This window comes from Nelumbo nucifera, chromosome 1, assembly GCF_055504915.1.
Source record: "Nelumbo nucifera cultivar China Antique chromosome 1, China Antique-T2T, whole genome shotgun sequence".
Lineage (NCBI taxonomy): Eukaryota > Viridiplantae > Streptophyta > Magnoliopsida > Proteales > Nelumbonaceae > Nelumbo > Nelumbo nucifera.
In genome coordinates, this window is record NC_142649.1 from 112873573 (window position 1) to 112893862 (window position 20290).

General features: G+C 42.8%; 1 protein-coding gene across 1 annotated transcript; it reads right to left on the reverse strand.

Annotated features, from left to right (window-relative positions):
- Nucleotides 1–18486: 18486 nt before the first annotated feature.
- PARVUS (Nucleotide-diphospho-sugar transferases superfamily protein) lies at nucleotides 18487–20290 on the reverse strand. Its single transcript, XM_010248674.3, has 2 exons — nucleotides 19091–20290; nucleotides 18487–18951 (listed from the first exon to the last, which is right to left on the reverse strand). Exon 1 carries the CDS (start codon nucleotides 20210–20212, stop codon nucleotides 19142–19144), a length of 1071 nt encoding a protein of 356 aa, XP_010246976.1. The 5' UTR covers nucleotides 20213–20290; the 3' UTR covers nucleotides 18487–18951; nucleotides 19091–19141.

Below are 20290 nucleotides of genomic sequence, written 5' to 3' on the forward strand. Positions count from 1 at the left end.
CCAATGGGGTGGCTTGGCTCATTGAAATGGGTTGAAAGCCGGTGAGGCGAGGGCGTGATTGACGGTAGGGGCGTATCGGGCATTTCAATATTTGTTTTTTTACTTTTCTTTTTATTTTTTTAAAACTGGTTCAGGAGAGCCAGTCTAGGACCCCTCCATCCCATGAACCGGTCAGACCCCCGATACACCCACTATAGGGGTATATCGGAAGGGTCCCGGAATGATACGTATCAGCCGATACTTTGAATCTTGTATAGTACTCGAGACACCTCAACCAGTTCAGTCTAAAGGTAGAAGACAATGAACAGTGTCTTCTTTTGAATGGTAGTTTTAACATTTTCAAAATTTTAAATTGTATATGTCATCACGTGATCAGATAAGGTTAAATACCCAGAGACCAACTTAACACTTTTTGAAAGTCCGAGCACTACAGTGACATATTTGAAAATTCACATACTAAATTCACAGTACCTCCAAAGTTCAGGGTACTAAAGTAGAATTTTCCCTAAAAAAATGACACTAACTTTGCAGCCCACCTCACAGAGTCACAGACAGCCCTTCTGCTGCACATCTCACTCAATTTGAAAGGAATACAAATACAAATATATACCATACAAAATACAATGTTTTGTATTATATTAGTCCTTTAAAATTGAGCCTTAATAGCCTAACTTCGCAGGCCCAGAGTCGAGCAAGTAGGATATCCTATTTGAACAAGTTTTTCTCTGCATCGAGTTTGGGCCGGCTGTCAGATACGTAATTGGGCTCAAACCCATATATGAGCCTTACGATCCTGCTGTCAGATATAGTCGGTCCATTACATCTAGATTTTATCCAGAGACCAGAGTAAAGGCGCGCATTTGCGTCATGTTCTAAGTTTACTTTGTGGGTATTTGATTATCGAAACATACTCTTCTTTTTGTTTAAGATGGTGTAGAAGACTGGAGTAATATGAACTTCATCTAGAACTGAAGCTGTTGATGAGCTAGGTGCAAAGAAAATCGATAAATTCATATCCCGGTAAAAAAGATGACATTATCCTCCTTAGGGTGTATTTGATTTGGAAGAAAAAGTAAAAGGAAAGAAATGGTAAATAAAACTTGTACCAATAGAGCAATGGTAGTAGCTGTGTCATGGTTATTTGGATGAAACAGGATTTGCTCACAGTACGGGAACCGAGATGTTCCTGATGTACAGTTGGGACATGTTGTGAGGTCAGTGAGAAGAGCACTCAGTGAGGAATAGATCTGAATTCTATTTGGGCTTGCACGTGCCACTATAGTTCATAAGGACCAATGCCCACTTTATTTTTCATAAGCTGGTTAGTGCATTAGACTGTGTTTAGTTGTAATGCAAATAAGTTTGCACTGATGCAAAACCATGACAGTGCAAATTATTTGAGTGTAAATTCTGACATGTTTCAAATTTTAGCTTATTTTGTTTGATTGAATTACAAATGAAGTAAATTAAGACATGAATCAAAATAAAATAAAATTAAACAAGAAATTGCAATTTTTACATTTGCACTCCCATGCATTTATACTAGTACAAATAAATTTGCACTGCAACCAAACACAGCCTTAATGTCCATCTCTTGGAAGTATTGGTTATTTCTTTTTCTTTTTTTTTGTGATTTAATTTTGCTTCTTTTAAGAAGCATTTATTGCTTAATAATCCCAAAATAGGAATGGAAACGGGTAGGGTATCTCTGAAAATTTCCCTTCCCATCATTGAACCCACTTACTACCCTTGATCCCAAATCCGTCCCAAACCCATTTAACTTTTCATCCTGATTTTCCAAAGCCGTTATCATAAGATTTTTCAAATTTGAAATTCAAATTCATTCACCTTAATTAATGCTTATTAAATTAATCATAATTGACTTTCTTTAACACTAATTTACCATAATTGACTCCATAGCTAACCTAATTTAAGGCATCGCTTATAATACTAATTATCTCTATCTCATATTAATTCCATTTAGGTTTCTAAAACTATTTTGACAACTAGGCCACTCCATGTTATCTTGCTAAATGAGCATTGATGAGGAACCATATTATATCCATTTGCAAATACCTAGGTCTTTAGCTATAATCATACTAGCTCTAAATGTTTTAGACTCTATAAACTCAATTATCCACTTAAGAGCTTTTTTATGATTACTTTCAAAAGTGAATTTAATATTTCTACTATGACATCACCATTCTTTATTAAACATAACTTATTTTAATCTTTTAAATGATCATAATAGACATATCAGTTTGTTATACCAATTTTTCCTTGGGATAATCTGATAGTTTACAATTCCCATTTTTGTGGTGAAATTACATCTCACATAGAGACATAAACTATTAATTAAATTTCTTATTTTTATGTATGATGAGGGTGGATTTGGCCCTCCAATGATATTATGATACATGGCACCTCGGAACAACTAGGTGACACTCGGAATCACTTAGGCAACAACTTGCCTTAGCCAAGTTGATGGTGTCTCACCTAGCGGCCTGGCCCAAGCGCGAACTGGCGGCCTGGCCCAGGCGCGAACTGGCGGCCTGGCCCAGGCGCGAACTGGCGACCTGGCCCAGGCGCGACCTTGCGGCCTAGCATAGGTGCCGACTTGGCGACCTGTGAGACGTGCTTGCCGACAAATTCGGCATGCATATCCTAACACTCCCACGATCCTTGGAAGTTGGCCCATGTGCCGAACGATCCGGAGGGTGGTCAACGTGCATGGCAGTTGCCTCCGGGAATCTCGAACCACTTAGGTGACTTCTTGGAAATCTCGGATATGGTGCATGAAGCCCACGCCAAACAATTCCTATATAAAGGCACCAACCACAATGACATGAGGGGGGCATATAAGCATATTCTAGCTCTCATACTTTGTGATTTTTAGCTCATAGTCTATTATGAGACTACTGACTTAAGCATTGGAGCGACCTCGCTGGGTTAGCCACCCCGGGTCCTCTGACATTGATTCCTTGCAAGTCTCTAAAGAACTACGAAGCTCAACAATCAATCCAGCTCACCACCAGGCAACTCGGCCCTCTAATCAGCTCGGCACCTAATAGGCAGTTCAGCACTTTGGTCAGCTCATCACCTAACCTGCCTAGCTTGGCCTAGTCAACTCGTCACCTAACCTACCCAGCTCAGCCCAGTTAACTCGGCACCTAATTTGCCCCCAGCTCGGCCTGGTCAGCTCAGCATCCAGGTCCTCATCCAGCAAAAGTTCACTTCGGCCTCTAAGTCATCGGCCACTTGGAAGCAGACCAAATGACGAGGTGATACATCACCAAAAATTGATTCGTCAATTGGCACCATCTGTGGGAAACGCTACAAAAAGCTAAGTTCTCATCCTCCGAAAGGCTAAGTCCTCTTCTTCTAGAAAGCTAAGTTCTCACCTTTTAGAAACTAAAAGCTCTCACTTTCTAGTTACCATTTTTTATGAACTCAAAGACTATGCAGGAAGTTGATGGTCAACAGACTAAGCATCTCTACCAACTTTATTTCAACTCGGATAAAGCCTCATCAGTCCTCTTCGCGAGGTACCCTCTACAAAGATGAGCTCTTCGTGGATTCCGCGGGAATAGGCGGCCAACAGACTGCATGGACGCCCCTACCGGTCGAGCCTTCCTAGGCTCCCGTGCGAGTTGGTGACCTAAAGTCAGTAGTGCTGCCCCCGTAGGTCGAGCTCCTAGTAGCTTCTTGTAGGAGTGGGTAACTAACGTCACTAACAAAGCTGATGCAGTGCAGCCATAGCTCTAAGGTGTCGAGCTGATAAAAGACCTTGGCACCACATAAGACCCAGTCGCCTCTTCGGCATGGGCAAAATCAAAGATCAAGGAGAGTGGACTACGAGTCGCTCCCAAAGCCTAAGGGCTAAAGTGCCGAACTGATAAAAGACCTCGGCACCACATAAGAACCAGTCGCCTCTTCGGCATGGGCAAAATCAAAGATCAAGGAGAGTGGACTACGAGTCGCTCCCAGAGCCTAAGGGCTAAAGCACCGAACTGGCAAAGACTTCGGCACCACATAAGACCCAGTCGCCTCTACGGCATGGGAAAAATCAAGGGTAAGGAGAGTGGACTGCGAGTCGCTCCCAGAGCCTAAGGAATTGAATTGACGCTTACGAGCTCATCGAATTAGTCATTTCAAGCCAAAAGGAGCAATCTGCTCCCTTCGTCGAGTTACTTTCAGCTCGGGAGTGGGGGGCAAATGATGAGGGTGGATTTGTCCCTCCAATGATATTGTGACACATGGCACCTCGGAACAACTAGGTGACACCTGGAGCCACTTAGGCAACAACTTGCATTAGCCAAGTTGATGGTGTCCCACCTGGCGGCTTGGCCTAGGCACGACCTGACAGCCTGGCCCAGGCGCGAACTGGTGGCCTAGCCTAGGCGTGAACTAGCGGCCTGGCCCAGGCGCGACCTTGCGGCCTGGCCCAGGCGCGACCTTGCGGCCTGGCCCAGGCGCGACCTTGCGGCCTGGCACTGGCGCCGACTTGGCGACCTGCGAGACGTGCTCGCTGACAAATTCGGCATGCATATCCTAACACTCTCATGATCCTTGGAAGTTGGCCCACGTACCGAATGATCTGGAGGGTGGTCAACGTGCATGATGGTTGCCTCCGGGAATCTCGGACCACTTAGGTGACTTCTCAGAAATCTTGGATATGGTGTGTGAAGCCACGCCAAACAATGCCTATATAAAGGCACCAACCCCAATGACATGAGGGGGGCAAGTAAGCATATTCTAGCTCTCATACTTTGTGATTTTTAGCTCGCAGTCTATTATGAGAGTACTGACTTAAGCATCGGAGCGACCTCACCGGGTTAGCCACCCCGGGTCCTCTAACATTGATTCCTTGTAGGTCTCTAAAGAACTACGAAGCTCAACAATCAATCCAACTCACCACCAGGTAGCTTGGCCCTCTGGTCAGCTCGGCAACTAATAGGTAGCTTTGCACTCTGGTCAACTCGTCACCTAACCTGCCTAGCTCGGCCCAGTCAACTCGTCACCTAACTTGCCTAACTTGGCCCAATCAGTTCGACACCTAACCTGCCAAGTTCGGCCCAGTTAACTCAGCACCTAATCTGCCCCCAGCTTGACATCTAGGTCCTCATCCAGCAAAAGTTCACTTTGGCCTCTAAATCGTCAGCCACTTGGAAGCATACCAAATGATGAGGTACTTAACACAAAAAATCGATACATCACCAAAAACTGATTCGTCAATGTATATTAGAGCTGTACATTATATGTAATACACATATTTTTAATATCTATTTGAAATTTCATGGTGTATCCATATGTATTTTGATTTTTTTTCAATGTACTTATTTGTATCAAAAGCATATCCAAAATCTAGATGCATTTCTCTAAGTTGCCTCTTTAATATTCTTTGCATTTGCTGGTACTTTGAATATTGAACCCAAGTAAAATGTGATGTCCATCTTAAGTGGAAATTGTTATAATAGGTTAGTGCTAAAGATGCTTCTCATAGGATACAAGTGCAAGGGCTTGAATCCTATCTTAATTCCTTTTTACTATGTATATTACTTCTAAAAAAATATATAAGATATATTTAATAAACATATATACGGGTTTATAAAAGGTTATTGGGAGCAAAATACATTCTAAATATAATTAGGTTCATGTACCAGGTACCCTAAGGTCAAAACTCAAATCTGTCCCAAACCCTATAGGGTTTTGACAAACGAGTCCTGATGGTGTGCGATTTGATGCTCCCTGTTGATGAACAGTTTGGACACTGAACTGAGTAGGTCGCCTGGTCGAGCTGCAAGAAGAGAGAGATCAGAGTGTCTGGGTTTCTTTACTTGAGATGGGCAATCTAATGCTTAAGTCAGCGATAAGTTTTTGGAGAGCTAGTATGCTTGAGATCTAAATCACGCGTACCTTTTTTGTGAGCGGGGATGCATTTATATAGACTAGTTACTGTGAGACTCATGAAGCGTGTCTGAGATCTCCAGCCCATCTCATTCGGAGGTTGTTTTACTCCTAAAGATGAACTCCGCGTAAGCGAGTAATGTTTATGCAGTTGCGTCCGAAACGGGTAGGTGATAACCGACTTCTTCCAAGTCAAAAACAATACTCCAGCCGTAGAAGAGGTCATTCGGCACGTCAGGCAGGTCACTAGCTGAACTTGGGTCAAGTCGGCGGAAGTAGGTCCACCTCTTACACTAGCCTAACGTTTTGTCTGACCAATCACAGTTTGGTTTGCCGAGGTGGTTCCGAGGTCGAGGGGTGGCTGCGAGGTGTCCGAGGTGCACCCGAAGTTTACTTACCTGGTGTTGAGGTGTCAACTGGCTGTTCTGAGGTGCTATGTGTTATCACATTACTGGAGGGCCAAATCGCCCCTCATTAATTGCCCTCCACTCCCAAATCAATGTCAGTTTAGCAAAGGGAGTAATCAATCTTTGGCTCGTGGTGATTCGCTCGGTCAATTCGCAAATCACTCAACTTGTTTGCCCAACTTGGATTAAGGGCAGGCTAATGTGCGACAAAATTCAAATTTCAAATTTCAAATGGGGCATGCAAGTTGGATGTGGAAATTTTAAAATTCAAATTCGTCCATGAGCAGTGTGCCCTTCTAGACCATCGATCTATCGTCGTGTCGCCTCGTCTGTCAATTTTCCACGCCCAAGGCTATAAATAGGGGGTCTCTGCAGGGGCCCCATTTGCACTGTTTTGAGATTTCCAGCAAGAGAGTGGGACAAGCGATTGGAGGAGAATTCTATTAGGAGATCGTTGTCAATTCGGTAGGTGAAATCCAGATGGGCGAGGTCAATTTCTGCTTTCCAAAAAGCTAGTGAGTCTTTTTTCCCTCTTTTAGGCATGTCCTCAAGTGAGTTGGAAGGGGTCCTCTTATTTTGCTCGAGCTGAGGAGGGGACCACAACACGAGATCAGTAAGGTTCCCACATTGGGGCTCAACTTCTCGATAGGAGCCAGAGGCCAGCTCCCAGTTCGGTCCTAAAGAGCTAAGCAAGGAGGAAATCATCGGTTTAGCGTCTATGTTCCACATCCCAAATGAGTTCAACAATATTCAGCTCAACCTAGACCAATTCCCTTAGAGTCATGGTTGAGGTGAAGTTTGTGTCTTCGAGGAGGTGTTGGTCGCCAGCCTCCGATTTCCTCTTCACCCATTCATTGTTGAGTTCTCTCTCTATGGTATTTCTTTGGGGCAACTTCACCCAAATGCCATCAGGACCCTCGTGGGGACAATTTCTCTTAGCTACCATCTTGACTTTCCTCTTGACATAGATGTCTTCTCGGGGCTGTGTAGTATAAAGAAGGTTCCCAACGAGCCCTACTATTTTTACTTGTCTTTTCGTTGAAGTTATAAGTATCTGGGAGGTTTTCCCATGAAAGTCAGGGACTGAAAGAGTTGATACTTCTTCTTTTCTCGGGAGGTTGGTTGGCCTATGGACACCTGATAACTCTGTATTTTGATGCACATCATTTCAGGGGTATTTCCGACCTTACAATAGTCAAAGTATGCCATTTTCCCAATTAAATTCATTGTTGTGACCTCTGAGGGTCTCTGTGCAAATTCTGGGGAAAACTGAGAAGTTTTCATGGCTGAAATGCAAATTTTGGGAAGTTAGTGTGAAGTCCAGCTGAGAGAGGGGATGTTTTTGTGAAAAACTGAAAGCAGGAGGGCGCCTCCAAGCTGCTAAACCCAGTTTGGTGCCCCTCCTACTGTATTAGCATGCTCCCCATGCCATAGCAAACCCTAGGGCGCTTTTTAACCCATTCTTTTCACTCTTAACAAACCCTAGCCACCCCTAACTACTAAATCCTCACCTTCCATCCCTTCTAATCTCCACCATTCATTCCAGGGCACTCTCTTTTTAGCATTCTAACCCTAGGACCCACCTAACTTCTAATCTTCACCATTCAACATTTAGCCATTAAATCTCAGCCTTACATAATATTGAGCGCCTTCTACTTTTCTTCTCAGCCTTAGGATCACCCTATAACCATCCTAACCCTTCATTCTAAACCCTAGGGCACCCATATTTTTGCTAAAACCCAACTGTCGCCCCCTCTTTTTCTCTAATTCCAGTTATATCCACCATTCTCTATAAAAAGGACCCTAGGGGCCTTCGAGAAGGGATTGGTCAATAAACCTAGTTACAAGGCTATGGTTTCTTGAGAAGTTCAATGGTTGTAAAAGGGAAGGACGCCCAGTTCTTGTCAGGAGGGGTTCTTGCAAGCTGTTCAACCAATCTGCAACTACTGCCACTGGATCTGATCAACCACTATTTTATTTTCTGTTATTTTTATTTCTACATTCTTTTAGATTTAATTCTTGTTCATTTCTCTGTTTTGCATATCTGATTTCGTCCGGTTCAAGGCTAAGGTGTCTCGAGGGGTTCGAAGGTTGTAGAAAGGAAGGATGCCCAATTCTTGTCAGGAGGGGTTTCTGCAAGTTGTCCGGCCGATCTGCAACTACCACCACTGGATCCGAATTCTGGATCAACTTTGTTTATTTCTTTTATTTCTTTTGTTGATTTCCACACTTTGTTAAATTCTGAATTTTGGTTATTGTTTTGTTTAATTCTAAATCATTTAATTTCAGCAATAATAGATTTTATTTTCTTATTTCCTGCAATTCTCGATTATATTCTCTTGTCCGGATCTAAGTACGTATTAATTTTTCCCTCGCTTCCCTATGGATATGACCCGTTCCCATCCCTTTACTGCGTTAGTAGTTTGGGAATTGGAAAAATTTTATAAATGTTTAAACTGGTGTTCCGAAGTGTTTAATGACACACTTCTGGACACACCAAGTTTTTGGTGCCATTGCCAAGGAAGCAACAGAGAAAATTTTTTATTTACTTTTTCTGGATTTGTGTCATTATTTTTTTTTTGTTTTATTACTTGATCCGTTATCTTAGTTTAATTCTTGTTTCTTTTTGATTCTACAGGATGGAATAGCGAAAGGTGGGGTACCGGAGCGTTACGGGACTACAGGAGAGAAGAGAAAAGAAGAAAAATTGGACTGTGTTTCAGGTGTAATCGTCCCATTTAGTTTTAATTTTTTTATTTTTATTTTTGAACTATTTTTTTGGTTGAATAGTGATTTTCAAATTTTTAATTAATTTTTTAGATCCGATTTATTCTTTTAGTATTATTTCTCTTCCATTTTGTTTCTAGATCTATTTTTCTTTCTTTATTTTAATTTCTTGTTCAAATTTTTGTCTTATTAGGTTTGTGTTTTTCTTTTATTTCAAAAACAACATAAAACAATTTATTTTATTTTATTTTATTTATTGCCGCATAATTTTCTTTTGTTTATTTTATTTTTGGTTTAATTTTAGAATAGTAGTTTTCTTGTTAGAATTTATTTTGGTAGTAGTTAATTTCTTTTTTAGCGTAATTATTTCTTTTATTCTCTGTTTGTTATAATTATTTGTTGCCTTATTTAGTTCCATTTTTTAGTTATTCAATTAAATAATTAATTGTTAACTAGGAAATTGTCCAAATTTTTAAATTTTGAATTTAAATTTCAAATTTAAATTTAAAGTGCATCTGAACTAATTTAGCTTGTCGTTAGCACTTATCGTACATCCAAACTAATTTCAGTGTGTCTGCCTTCATCGTGGGTTAGTAGTAGCCCTGTCGTAAAGCTTTTTGGGCTAGTGCCCTACCCCACAGGTGTCCTCCGCAAAGACCTTTGTGGATCTCGCATAGCTACTAGCTCTCTTCAGTTGGACGCAAGCAACGCAGGTAGGAGAACGTGAACAACCTGCAATACAATTACTCACCAATGATTACATAATGAGCTAACTGTCTTTCTACCCTCCGAGCCACATTGCGTTCTATAGGCAACATCCTGTCGTACAAATAGTCAATGAAAGGATCCATCCAGCTCAGCTTTGCAACCAAAACAGGAGCATCCACTTCTACCATCCTCACTATGCTAGGTCGTGGCAGGTCTTCAATGTAGATGGTCATCTTCGTAGTGTCCGTTGCACTAGCTAGCTTCGAGAGCACATCGACTTCGGTGTTTTTGGACCTCGGCACTTGTTGGATGTACCAAGAGTGGAAGTTGGGCAGGAGCTCTCTAACCTTGGCCAGATAGGCCAACATGGCAGGCTCCCGTGCCTCATATTGCCCATTCACTTGGTTTACCACTAGGTGTGAGTCACTACACACCACGAGATGTTTTGCACCGACCTCCTTCGCCAGCAATAGCCCAGCTATCAGCGACTCGTACTTAGCTTCATTATTCGATGCTTGGAACGCGAATCAGAGAGTATACTCCAGCTTCACCTCGCTAGGTTCATAGATGATCAACCCAACTCTGTTTCCACGCTAGTTGGACGAGTCGTCCACATTGAGGATCTAGGGCTCTTCATCCCAAGGTGGGGTGGGTGCCGCACTAGTTGATGCCTCCGAGGTGGTCACGGGCTTGGCAAATTCAGGGGTCAACGTGTTGAACGTGCACTAGGCAACGAAGTCGGCAAAGACCTATACCTTGACTGCTGGGCACAACTCAAACTGGATGTCATAGTCACTAAGCTTGATGGTCCACTTTGCTAGCCTACCCGAGACCTCAGGCTTCCAGAGAACTTGCCTCAGGGGTCGATTGGTTAAGACCATGATGGTATGGGCCTAGAAGTAAGGGCGCAACTTATGAGTGGCTAGCACCAGAGAGAAGGCCAGCTTCTCAATGTTCAGGTACCTAGTCTCTGTGGCGTACAAGACTTTACTCACGTAGTAGACAGGTCATTTCACTCTGTCCACCTCATGAATTAGGACCAAGATGACTACCTCGTTACTTGTAGAGAGATAGAGTTTGAGCTCATCCCCGGTTTCTGGTCTAGTTAACAAAGGTGACGAACTGAGGTACCTCTTAAGCTCGTCAAACGCAAGTTGGCACCACCCAGCCGACTTAGACATAAACCGGTTCAGGGCGGCTATCCGACTTATTAGCCTTTGAACTTCTTTAATCGACCTAGGGGGTCTCATATCTAAGATGGCCTGAATTTTATCCGGGTTGGATTCGATGTCACATCGGTTTACTATGTACCCGAGGAACTTGTCCGATGTGACCCCGAAGACACACTTGTTTGGGTTGAGCTTCATGTTGTATTTTCTTAGAATGTTAAAAACGTTGTTCGGGTAAAAAATTAGAGAGTACGAAAATTGAGTTTTGACAACCATATCATCAATGTAAACTTCAATTTTATTGCCAATTAACTCAAAAAATATTTTATCTACAAGACACTAGTAGGTCACCCCAGTGTTTTTCAAGCCAAATGGCATCACTTTATAACAATAAAGGCTTGTTTTAGTTACAAATGTTGTCTTCTCCTAGTTGGTTGGATCCATCTGGATATGGTTGTAACTGGAATAGGCACCCATGAAGCTCAACAGCTCAAACCCTAAAGTCACATCTAATGGGCGGTCAATCCTAGGGAGTGGAAAGATGTCCTTTGGGCAGGCTCGTTTGAGGTTGGTGTAGTTGATGCACATGCACCACTTGCCATTGGCTTTCTTCATGAGAACTGGGTTGGTAATCCAACTTGGGTATTGGACCTCTCTAACAAAGTTTTCTGTGAGGAGCTTTCCTACCTCCTCATCTACTATCCTCTACCGCTCCTGGGCAAGGTTCTTCTTCCTCTATTGAACTGGTTTGACTAAAGGGTCAACATTTAGCCTATGAGTTATGACAAAGGGATCTAGGCCGGGCATTTCTACTTCCAACCAAGCAAAAACATCTATGATTTTAATTAAAAAACTTACCAGGTCAGAGTGCAATGGTTCTATGGGGCGAGCTCTGATCTGTACCATCTTCTCGGGGTCAGTATCCGAGACTGGCACCTGGACAGTGTCCTCCATGGGGTGAGCTCTCTCATCACCGTTCTCCGGAGGCGGCTCCAAGTTGATGTCAATGGCTTGCTTTCCTTTGCCCTTTAGTGTGGCCACGTAGCACTTGTGAGACTCGAGTTGATCACCTCGCACCACTCCTACTCCATGATATGTCGAAAACTTCATCTATAAAAAGTAGGTCGACACTACCGCTCAGATGGTGTGCAAGATAGGTTGGCCCAAAATGGTGTTGTTGGGAGATGGGGTCACGCCCACTAGAAAATCATGATCAAAGCGTACTAAGTTCGGTGCTGATCCCATTGTTATTGGCACTCTCACCCGACCAAGGGGTTGGACCACTTCTCCACTAAAGTTGACCAGGGGACGTCAGTCGACTATAGGTCCTTCCTCTCCAGCTCCTATCGTTCGAATGCCTCCAAGAAGATGATATCGTCCAAGCTTCTAGAGTCCACCAAAACCCGCTTTACCTCAAAGTTGTTTATGACTAACTTGACTACAAGGGTGTCATCGTGCGGATATTGGATCCCACAAGCGGTGTCCTCGGTGAAGTGAATCACTTCCTCCACATGAGGGTGCTTCGGCGGGTTCTCGTCCTCATTCTCGAGCTCTCGAACTAAGTTTTTTCCTCCCAAGGTGTTACATCCTACCATTGTGGACCCTCCCGTGAACATGTTAATAACACCACAGATGGGCTGCTCTGCTAGTGGTGGGTCTCGGGGAGGTTGGTCCCTGTTCTATTCCCTACTCGACTGTGGTACTTCTCTTGGTTGGTTGATAGGTCGGCTTCAGTCCTCCTACTTAATGAACTACTTCAAGTAACCTTGGTGGATAAACTCCTCAATCTCATCCTTGGGATTATGATAATTCTTGGTGTCGTGGCAGATGTCCCGATGGAAGTGGCAATATTTGTTGGGGTTCCTGGTAGCGGGGTCTCCTCTCATCCAAGGTGGCCATCTAACATACCTAACCATCTTGATTTGCGTTACAATTTATCCCCTCTTCGCATTTAGCGATGTAGTTATGGTTTTTGACAGGAGGGGTGCAAGAATGCTAACCCCAGGATCTATTGCTTCTGTGTAGTGACCTGCTGCGACGGTTGCTAGGGGACCTGTTGCGCCTTGGTGACTTGCTCTTCCATCGTTGTTTGCTTCTCCCTGGCTCGTCTTCTGACGTCTTCCGTTTGTTGCTCAGCTCCAACCGGGATCCAAGCGCTTCCTCGGCCTTCGGTGAGATGGACGACTAGGTCGAGGTTGGGAATCTGAAGTCCCTCCATGTTGAACTATTTGATGTAGTCTCGAAGCTTCTCAACAGGTCGTTGGACGACATTGAGCAGGCAAGTCATGGGCTTCGGACATCACTTACTTCTAGCGAAGTGTGTAGTAAATAGGTCGGTGAACTGGTTCCAACTTTTAATGGAGCATGCGGCCAACCTCGAGTACTACATTCGAGTTGTGCCCTAGAAGGTGGTCGGGAAGGCCATGCAAAGGCTTGCATCATTTGCTCCGTGTAGCTGCATCAAGGCTTGGAAGCTATCGGGGTAGTCTACTAGGTCGGTTGTCCCGTCGTAGGATTCCAGAATAGGGGCCTTGAAGTCTTTTGGCTATGGGGCCATTAGGATCTCAACAGCCAGTGGCGGAGTAGCTTCCTTCTCTTCTTTCTTCTCCACCTCCCCATTGTCATTTACGGCAAGGCAGCTTCTTCCTAAGGCACGGCATGTGTGTTTGTGGCGCCTTCTCTGCGGCCCTTTGGTCGAGCTGGTGGCTTCAGTCCCGATTGGTGCTATCGCCCGACTTAGTTCGTCAATCGGGACCTAGTCTTGGTTGTCGGAGCAACGAGGTGGAACAGGTACTGGGTTCTAGTTCTGATCGTCGGGCTTCTAGTTCTGGTTCTAACCATCGTTCTGCCCAGTGACCTGATCTTGCTGTTGTTGTTGTTGTTGCTATTGCATCTCTACTAGGGCAACAAAACGTCCTTCCCATGTCCTCATCTACAGGTTTATCCCGCAAATGCACTATATCAACTCATTGAATTGGCGTGCATCGGTCCCAACAGAAATTGCTAAGGGCTTGACTGGCGGGAGAGGCATGCTCACATTGTGTAGAGGAAAGTTGGGATTCTGCATGACGGAGACACCTGGTAGGGTCAGGGGCACGGTAAACTACCCAATAGTCATAGAGAAGATCTCGGGGTGCATAGTGGGTTGGTCTTGCCCCCTTGTGACCGAGTTGTTGTTGTTAACAGGGTTGTTGACTGGAGTGTTACTGGGAGATGCCATTGAAGACGTACTTGGAAAGAAAGTGTGAGAGTACGGCTCGAACGTTGGACTAAGTAGGTTGCCTGGTCGAGCTGCAAGAAGATAGAGATCAGTGTCCGGGTTTCTTTACCCAAGGTGGGCACTCCGATGCTTAAGTCGGCGGTAAGTTCTTTGAGAGCTATAAAGGGAGAGCTAGTATGCTTGAGAGCTAAATTGCGTGTAGCTTTTTTGTGAGTGGAGATGCCTTTAGATAGGCTAGCTGCCATGAGACTCACAAAGCGGGTCCGAGATCTCTGGCCCATTTGATTTGGAGGCAGCTGCATGCCCAAAGATGAACTCCATGTAAACAGGTAATGTCTATCTAGTTGTGTCCGAAATGAGCAAGGTGATAACCGACTTCTTCCAACATGGCGTCATGATCCCTAGAAAATCGGAAACAACACTCTGGCTGTAGAGGAGGTCACTTGTCACATTAGGCAAGTTGCTAGCTGAATTTGGGTCAGATCGGCAGAAGCAAGTTGCCTCTTACGCCAACCTGACGTTTTGTCTTGAGATCGCCAGGGTGGCTGCAAAGTATCTGAGGCACTCCCAAAGTTTACTTGCATGATGTTAAGGTATCAATTTACTGTTCTAAGGTGCCACTTGTTATCACGTTACTGGAGTGCCAAACCACCCCTCATCAAGTCCTATTAGAGTCGGGACAGGTTGGGTACCCAAAAATTCTCACAAAATTACCATCCCTTACCCCATGCTAAAATATTGAAAAATTAAACAACCAACATTCTATTACGAAGAAAACAAGAGTCTAAAACCTAAGATTCCGGTTTTGTGTACTTGCAAACAAAAATTGGCGACACAATCTTCACCATTAAGCAAGATTCCAATTTTGTGTCCAAATGCCATTTAGAGGTGTGGCGTAAAAAAAATGCCACTTAGAGGTGTTGTTAGGAATTTAAAAGTTGAGTTTTATACTCGTTGATTAGGCAATACCGATAAAGAGTAATTAACGCCTTTTGGGAAATTAAATAACCATGCATGAATGCTGCTGCATGAGACCACACATGTATGTAAATATGTATTACCCTAATTAATTAGGGTTCAGCAGATCCCAACTCGTACGCATTAGCATTACTCTAATTAGTGCTCCTTCTCCTTCTTGTAGTGGAGTTTTTTTAGTTGAAGTGCTATATATCAATCTCTCAATTTCCTACCATTTATGATTCACCAAAACAAATCAAATTAACCTAGTAGAGATAATCGAATGCTTTATGAAGAATGAAAGAATCTAATGATATATATATATATATATATATATATATATATTGTGTGTTAAAAGCACTGCATACAGATGTTATAGTTACTCGTTGAAATACATTACAAAATTAAGGTGAATTGCCTTGCACTCTGCAGGAGTAATAAATAGTTAATTAACCACATCACATGTGATTGGAGGAATCTATGAAAGAGAGAGGACGGACATAGATTTGATTAAACAAAAGCAAAGATCAAATATGAAGTTATATATATATATATATATATATATATTTAGGTAGACAGCGCATTAACCATTATTAGACACAATAAATATCCACGAATAATTATAGAAAGTTGGAACACCTCAAGCTCAAGGGCCTACTAGTCTGGGTAACACGGCGACACAAAAACAAATTATGTATCGCTCGAGATTGAATTCCGTCCCAACAAGTTCATCTTTACACCGTTATATCTCTAATTATATGTTTTCATTCATAGAAATATGTTCTTAATATTACGGATTGCGAGGACCAATTTTATGAGAATGAAATCTAGATTCCTATCACTCCTACACTGACTCTGTAGTTCTTTATCTCCCCTACGCGACCCCAATGAAATGAGAATATATCAAATTATCAATGTTTCAAAAAATTTTTTGAAAAAAATGACAAAATTTCTCACCAATTTAATTTAATTTAAAGAGGATCAATGCATTTGTATTCCATTAAAATTTCGCAACATATCAGAACCACCCTCTGGTACACTTGTACTCTACAGCAACCATTTTGGGTTTGACCTGTTTCAGGGGTAGACATGTCTTATTCCTACCCCTGAAAGAGTTGAAAAAAAAAAAAAGAAAAAAAGAAAAACTAAAAGCGATATTTAGAATTTTGTAGTAATAGGAGGAAAGGTTCACTCTAGCTAACAAGGTTGGATTGGGTTGCTTTAATTTAAAGTGAGGGGCTCTGTTTTCAAATAGAAATGGAATTTAGAAACTAGGTAGCTTTCCGATGAGCAACACGATGGTGCTAAATATGTAAAGTGGCTTTGGGGTGAGGAAAGTAAGGTAAGACTGACATCACATTAGTAAATCAAAATAAAGAGACCGGATCTACTCTTTACATAGCACACAGGGCGTTTCCCATTGATCTCACATGCACATTCTACTGTCCATTGGGAGCATCTTCCGCACTTGTAAGTTATTGTTTACAGGAGATATTCCCAATGCACGGTGAATATGCATATGAGGCGTTTCATGTGTCATGTGTGAGACGAAGATCCCGTTCCCCCAGGAGCGGATGACAAAGCTATAATATAAGGATGAAACTTGAAAGGAGTACAATTTTTTTTAATAATAATAAATAGAAGAAGAAAACAGAAAGGGACAAACCACTTGTGCATTCACTCTCATTTTACTCGTTTTCTAATATTTCCATCATCCTTTGCACAAAAACTAAGAAACCGCTGGACCATGACATCCTAACAAACAAATAGAGATATCCTAGCTAGAGGGATTACAATTTCAAATCTCTGAATTGTTAACTCTATCAAGAAGAGGACCTCTCTCCCCTTACAACTTAATAACGTTTATATATCCTTCTTGCTCAAGCCTGGAACTAAAAACGATTACAATTTACAAATCTCTCTCTCTCTCGAGAAAGGGAAAGGGGATTTTAATATATGGGTACTCAAATCCTGAAACCAATAGATATATGGAGTACCTCCGACGCACAACCAAAACTATCGCTTTTAAATCGCCAAATTTGGTTTCCTGTCAGTGAATTGAAAACTGAGACACCAACCACTTGACATCTGAGCTAAACCCCAGCCTCTATTTTGTCACTTTTTAGGAATTTGGATGGCAGTAAGGTAAGGTAGATGGTGCATAAGCAACGAGCCAGGTTCATCAGATTTACTTCCAAGCGAAGATGAAGCTGTCAAAGTAATGGTCCTACTTCTATATATAACTTATTGAAAGAAGTCAGTCAGAAATATTAGGCTGCTACAGGGTACAGGCACAGATATGCAACTCATAATCTTCATTCACCAAGAAAGGAAAACAACCAACTGCCTAACTATCCATTTAATGTTCTTTTGGGGGGACCCACACCCACAGTTAATAGTACGTCAATTGCTGTTTTTTCTAATTCTTAATCCTTCCTTCTCCATTTAATCTCCAAACCTCTAGAGGAGGTGTCACATACAATTGAATGTTTGTGTGTGTCAGCTTCTTAATTAAATGCCAAGAAGCTCTTCCAGTTTGGGCCACCAACAGTTCAATTTTCTTCTGCATTTAATTTCATCAACTTCATCTGGGTCTTGTTACAAAGGGAGGTTTTTCTGATGCATTCACACTTCACGTAAACCTCCTTTCCTTTGTAAATTGTAATTGCTTTAATTGGGTTCGTAAACACCAATAAATAAATCTCTCTCTTCTGCTCCCTCTAAATTTAGAGGATCTTTTACATTTGAACAAAGAGGGAGAGGATCAAGAGAAGTTAAGAGAGTCGGAAAAGATTTCAGCTGTGTGATGTTTTGACCATGGATTTCTTTCCATCGTGTTTTGACTGTTTGGGAGTTTTTTATTTAAGAAGTACTTTCTGAATAAATGCTTATTTAGATAAATACATTTGAGCATTTGGTGTGACATTTTAAAATGGGCTTTTCCAAAATCTAAATTGACTTATGGGCTTCTCTTTTTGAAAGGCCTTTTCGTGCTATAAAATGGGCTTCTTTTTAATCCAAAACAGAATAAACAATCAACCAATTCTTTTTTCTAAACCTTTTATAGAAGACTTTTAACTATTGGTTGCTTTTGGCTTATAATAAGCGCTTATTATAATCAGCACAGTCCCAAGTCCCAACCACGGCCTGAAGGTCCTGAACCTGAAGCCCTTCCAGTTCCAGAGTCGCCAACCGAGACAAACAAGCAAATTGCAAAAACAAGTCACAATCATTCTATGACTATGACACCGGAAAACTTATAACCAATTCTTCATTGAATATGTAATTTTACATGGAATGATAATTATCCATGACAGCAATGGCACATCTTAACAAATTGTATTTAATTTCATTAACCATTGAAAAACAAAACGACAAGCACCATGCATGATTACCTGTAAAGCCATTGCCCATTTGGCCATTGGAGATATTATTCATATATTTCTTAGTAATGTTTTTTTATTACAAAATAGTTTCATGATCAATCAAATTAACCATGATTATTCATGAACCTCAGGCTCAGGATTCAGGAAAAAGAAAAAGAAAGAAAAAGGTTTCCTTTGCTCTACAAACTCTACAGTACTCACCATAGATCTTTTGAACAGGAAAATTTGCAGAACCAGAGCAGCGCCAGTAGTATTAGTAGTTCACTTGTCTATATTTCTCGCCTCTTGACTCTGTAAATGGTGTGTGGTTATAAACAGCTGCTAATCTACTTATAATATACAAACCAACCAAACCCCACATGGATCGTCTTCTGAGTTCTGACCAGACAACAACACTCCGAACTCCGAATGGATAGACAGGGAGGAGAAACAACGAGATCATCATCTTCTCATTTCCAGCAGTCCAGCTTCTGTGAACCAAAGAGACGACGACTAAGAATAATATAGACATGTTGTCAATTATCTAAGTTTAATTCGCTTTCTGTTCACTGTACCTAAGACTAGCATCCAGAGAAACGAAACTAAAAACTTCTCTCTTTCTCTATTTACCTTTCCTTCCCTCGACCCCTCCCATCTCAATTCTCAGTTTCTCAGCATCCTTCAGGAATCAAGAATGAAAGGAGTTTGTAAGAGATCGTAAGGAGCCCACAGAGCGTCCAATGGGCATGGGCGGTTGGCGTCGAGTCGAGCCCATGGTTTGCCCTTCCCGCTCCAATGCAAAAGACTTACGGGACCCGGGTGCAGATCCCTGCAAAGTCCCCGGAAATTATCACCGCCCAGGCCGTGTTGATTCCAGCGGTGATCTACTGGAGCAATATTGCCCGCGAAGACGAGCAAAAACGGCGGCAATGACCCCAGTTCGTAAATCCTCATTCTCTTCTGAAGCTCCATCCATTCTTCAATCTTGGTCGTATAATCTCCTTCCCGCCATCGCTCCAGATCGATCACCATAACGCCAGTGTTAAAGTAGCACGCTTTTCGACCTGCGAACGTCAACGACAGAGCTGGGTTCGACCAAAAGGTGAGCGTGAAGTAAGATGTGAAGTTGGCATTGCAGTACTCGGGGGCGGCCAGGACGGCGTCGTTCCCGAGTGGAGTTGCAGCGAGCTTAGCGATGTCGTCGACGAGGATAAGGTCCGAGTCGAGGTAGACGACTCGGCGTACGCACAAGGGAAGGAGATTAGCCAGGTAATTGCGTGCGTAGTTGAGAGGGCAGTCGAGGGCGGCACGTATGGAGGTGGAGATGAGGCCCGATACGGCTGCGTCATCGATGCGATAGAGGTGGAATCGGAGATAAGGGAAGGAATTGGCGATGGTGCGGCGAAGGTAATCAGTGTCGGCAGAGGCAGAAGTGACGAAGTGGAAGTCAATATTTTGGGGGCAAGAAGAATGTTGAAGGACGGATAGGATTGCAGCCACAGAGCCTCGGAGATAGGCGGCATCGAGAGTCATTGCGACGTGGACGATGTGATCGGAGCACACAGTGGTATTGCTGTCGTGGACATGAACGTCGTCGTCGTCGTCGTTGAAGATGGAAGGGCATTCCGGAGAATTGTAGAATTCCGGGGCTTCTCTGAATTGCTGGGAGGCAGCAGCAAGAGTGAAGGTGAAAAAGAAGATGAAGAGAGAAAGGGAGAGGAAGAGGAGAGGGGGTGTTGATGGTCTGGCCATAGTGTCGTGGCCGTGGGCGTAAGGTGCTGATTGCTGAAGACCCAAGGCTAAAGAGTGGAGAGGGGGGTCTGCGGTTTT

What these genes read in the sequence shown, in the direction of transcription:
- PARVUS (XM_010248674.3), bottom strand. Translation starts at nt 20,212, where the DNA reads ATGGCCAGACCATCAACACCCCCTCTCCTCTTCCTCTCCCTTTCTCTC.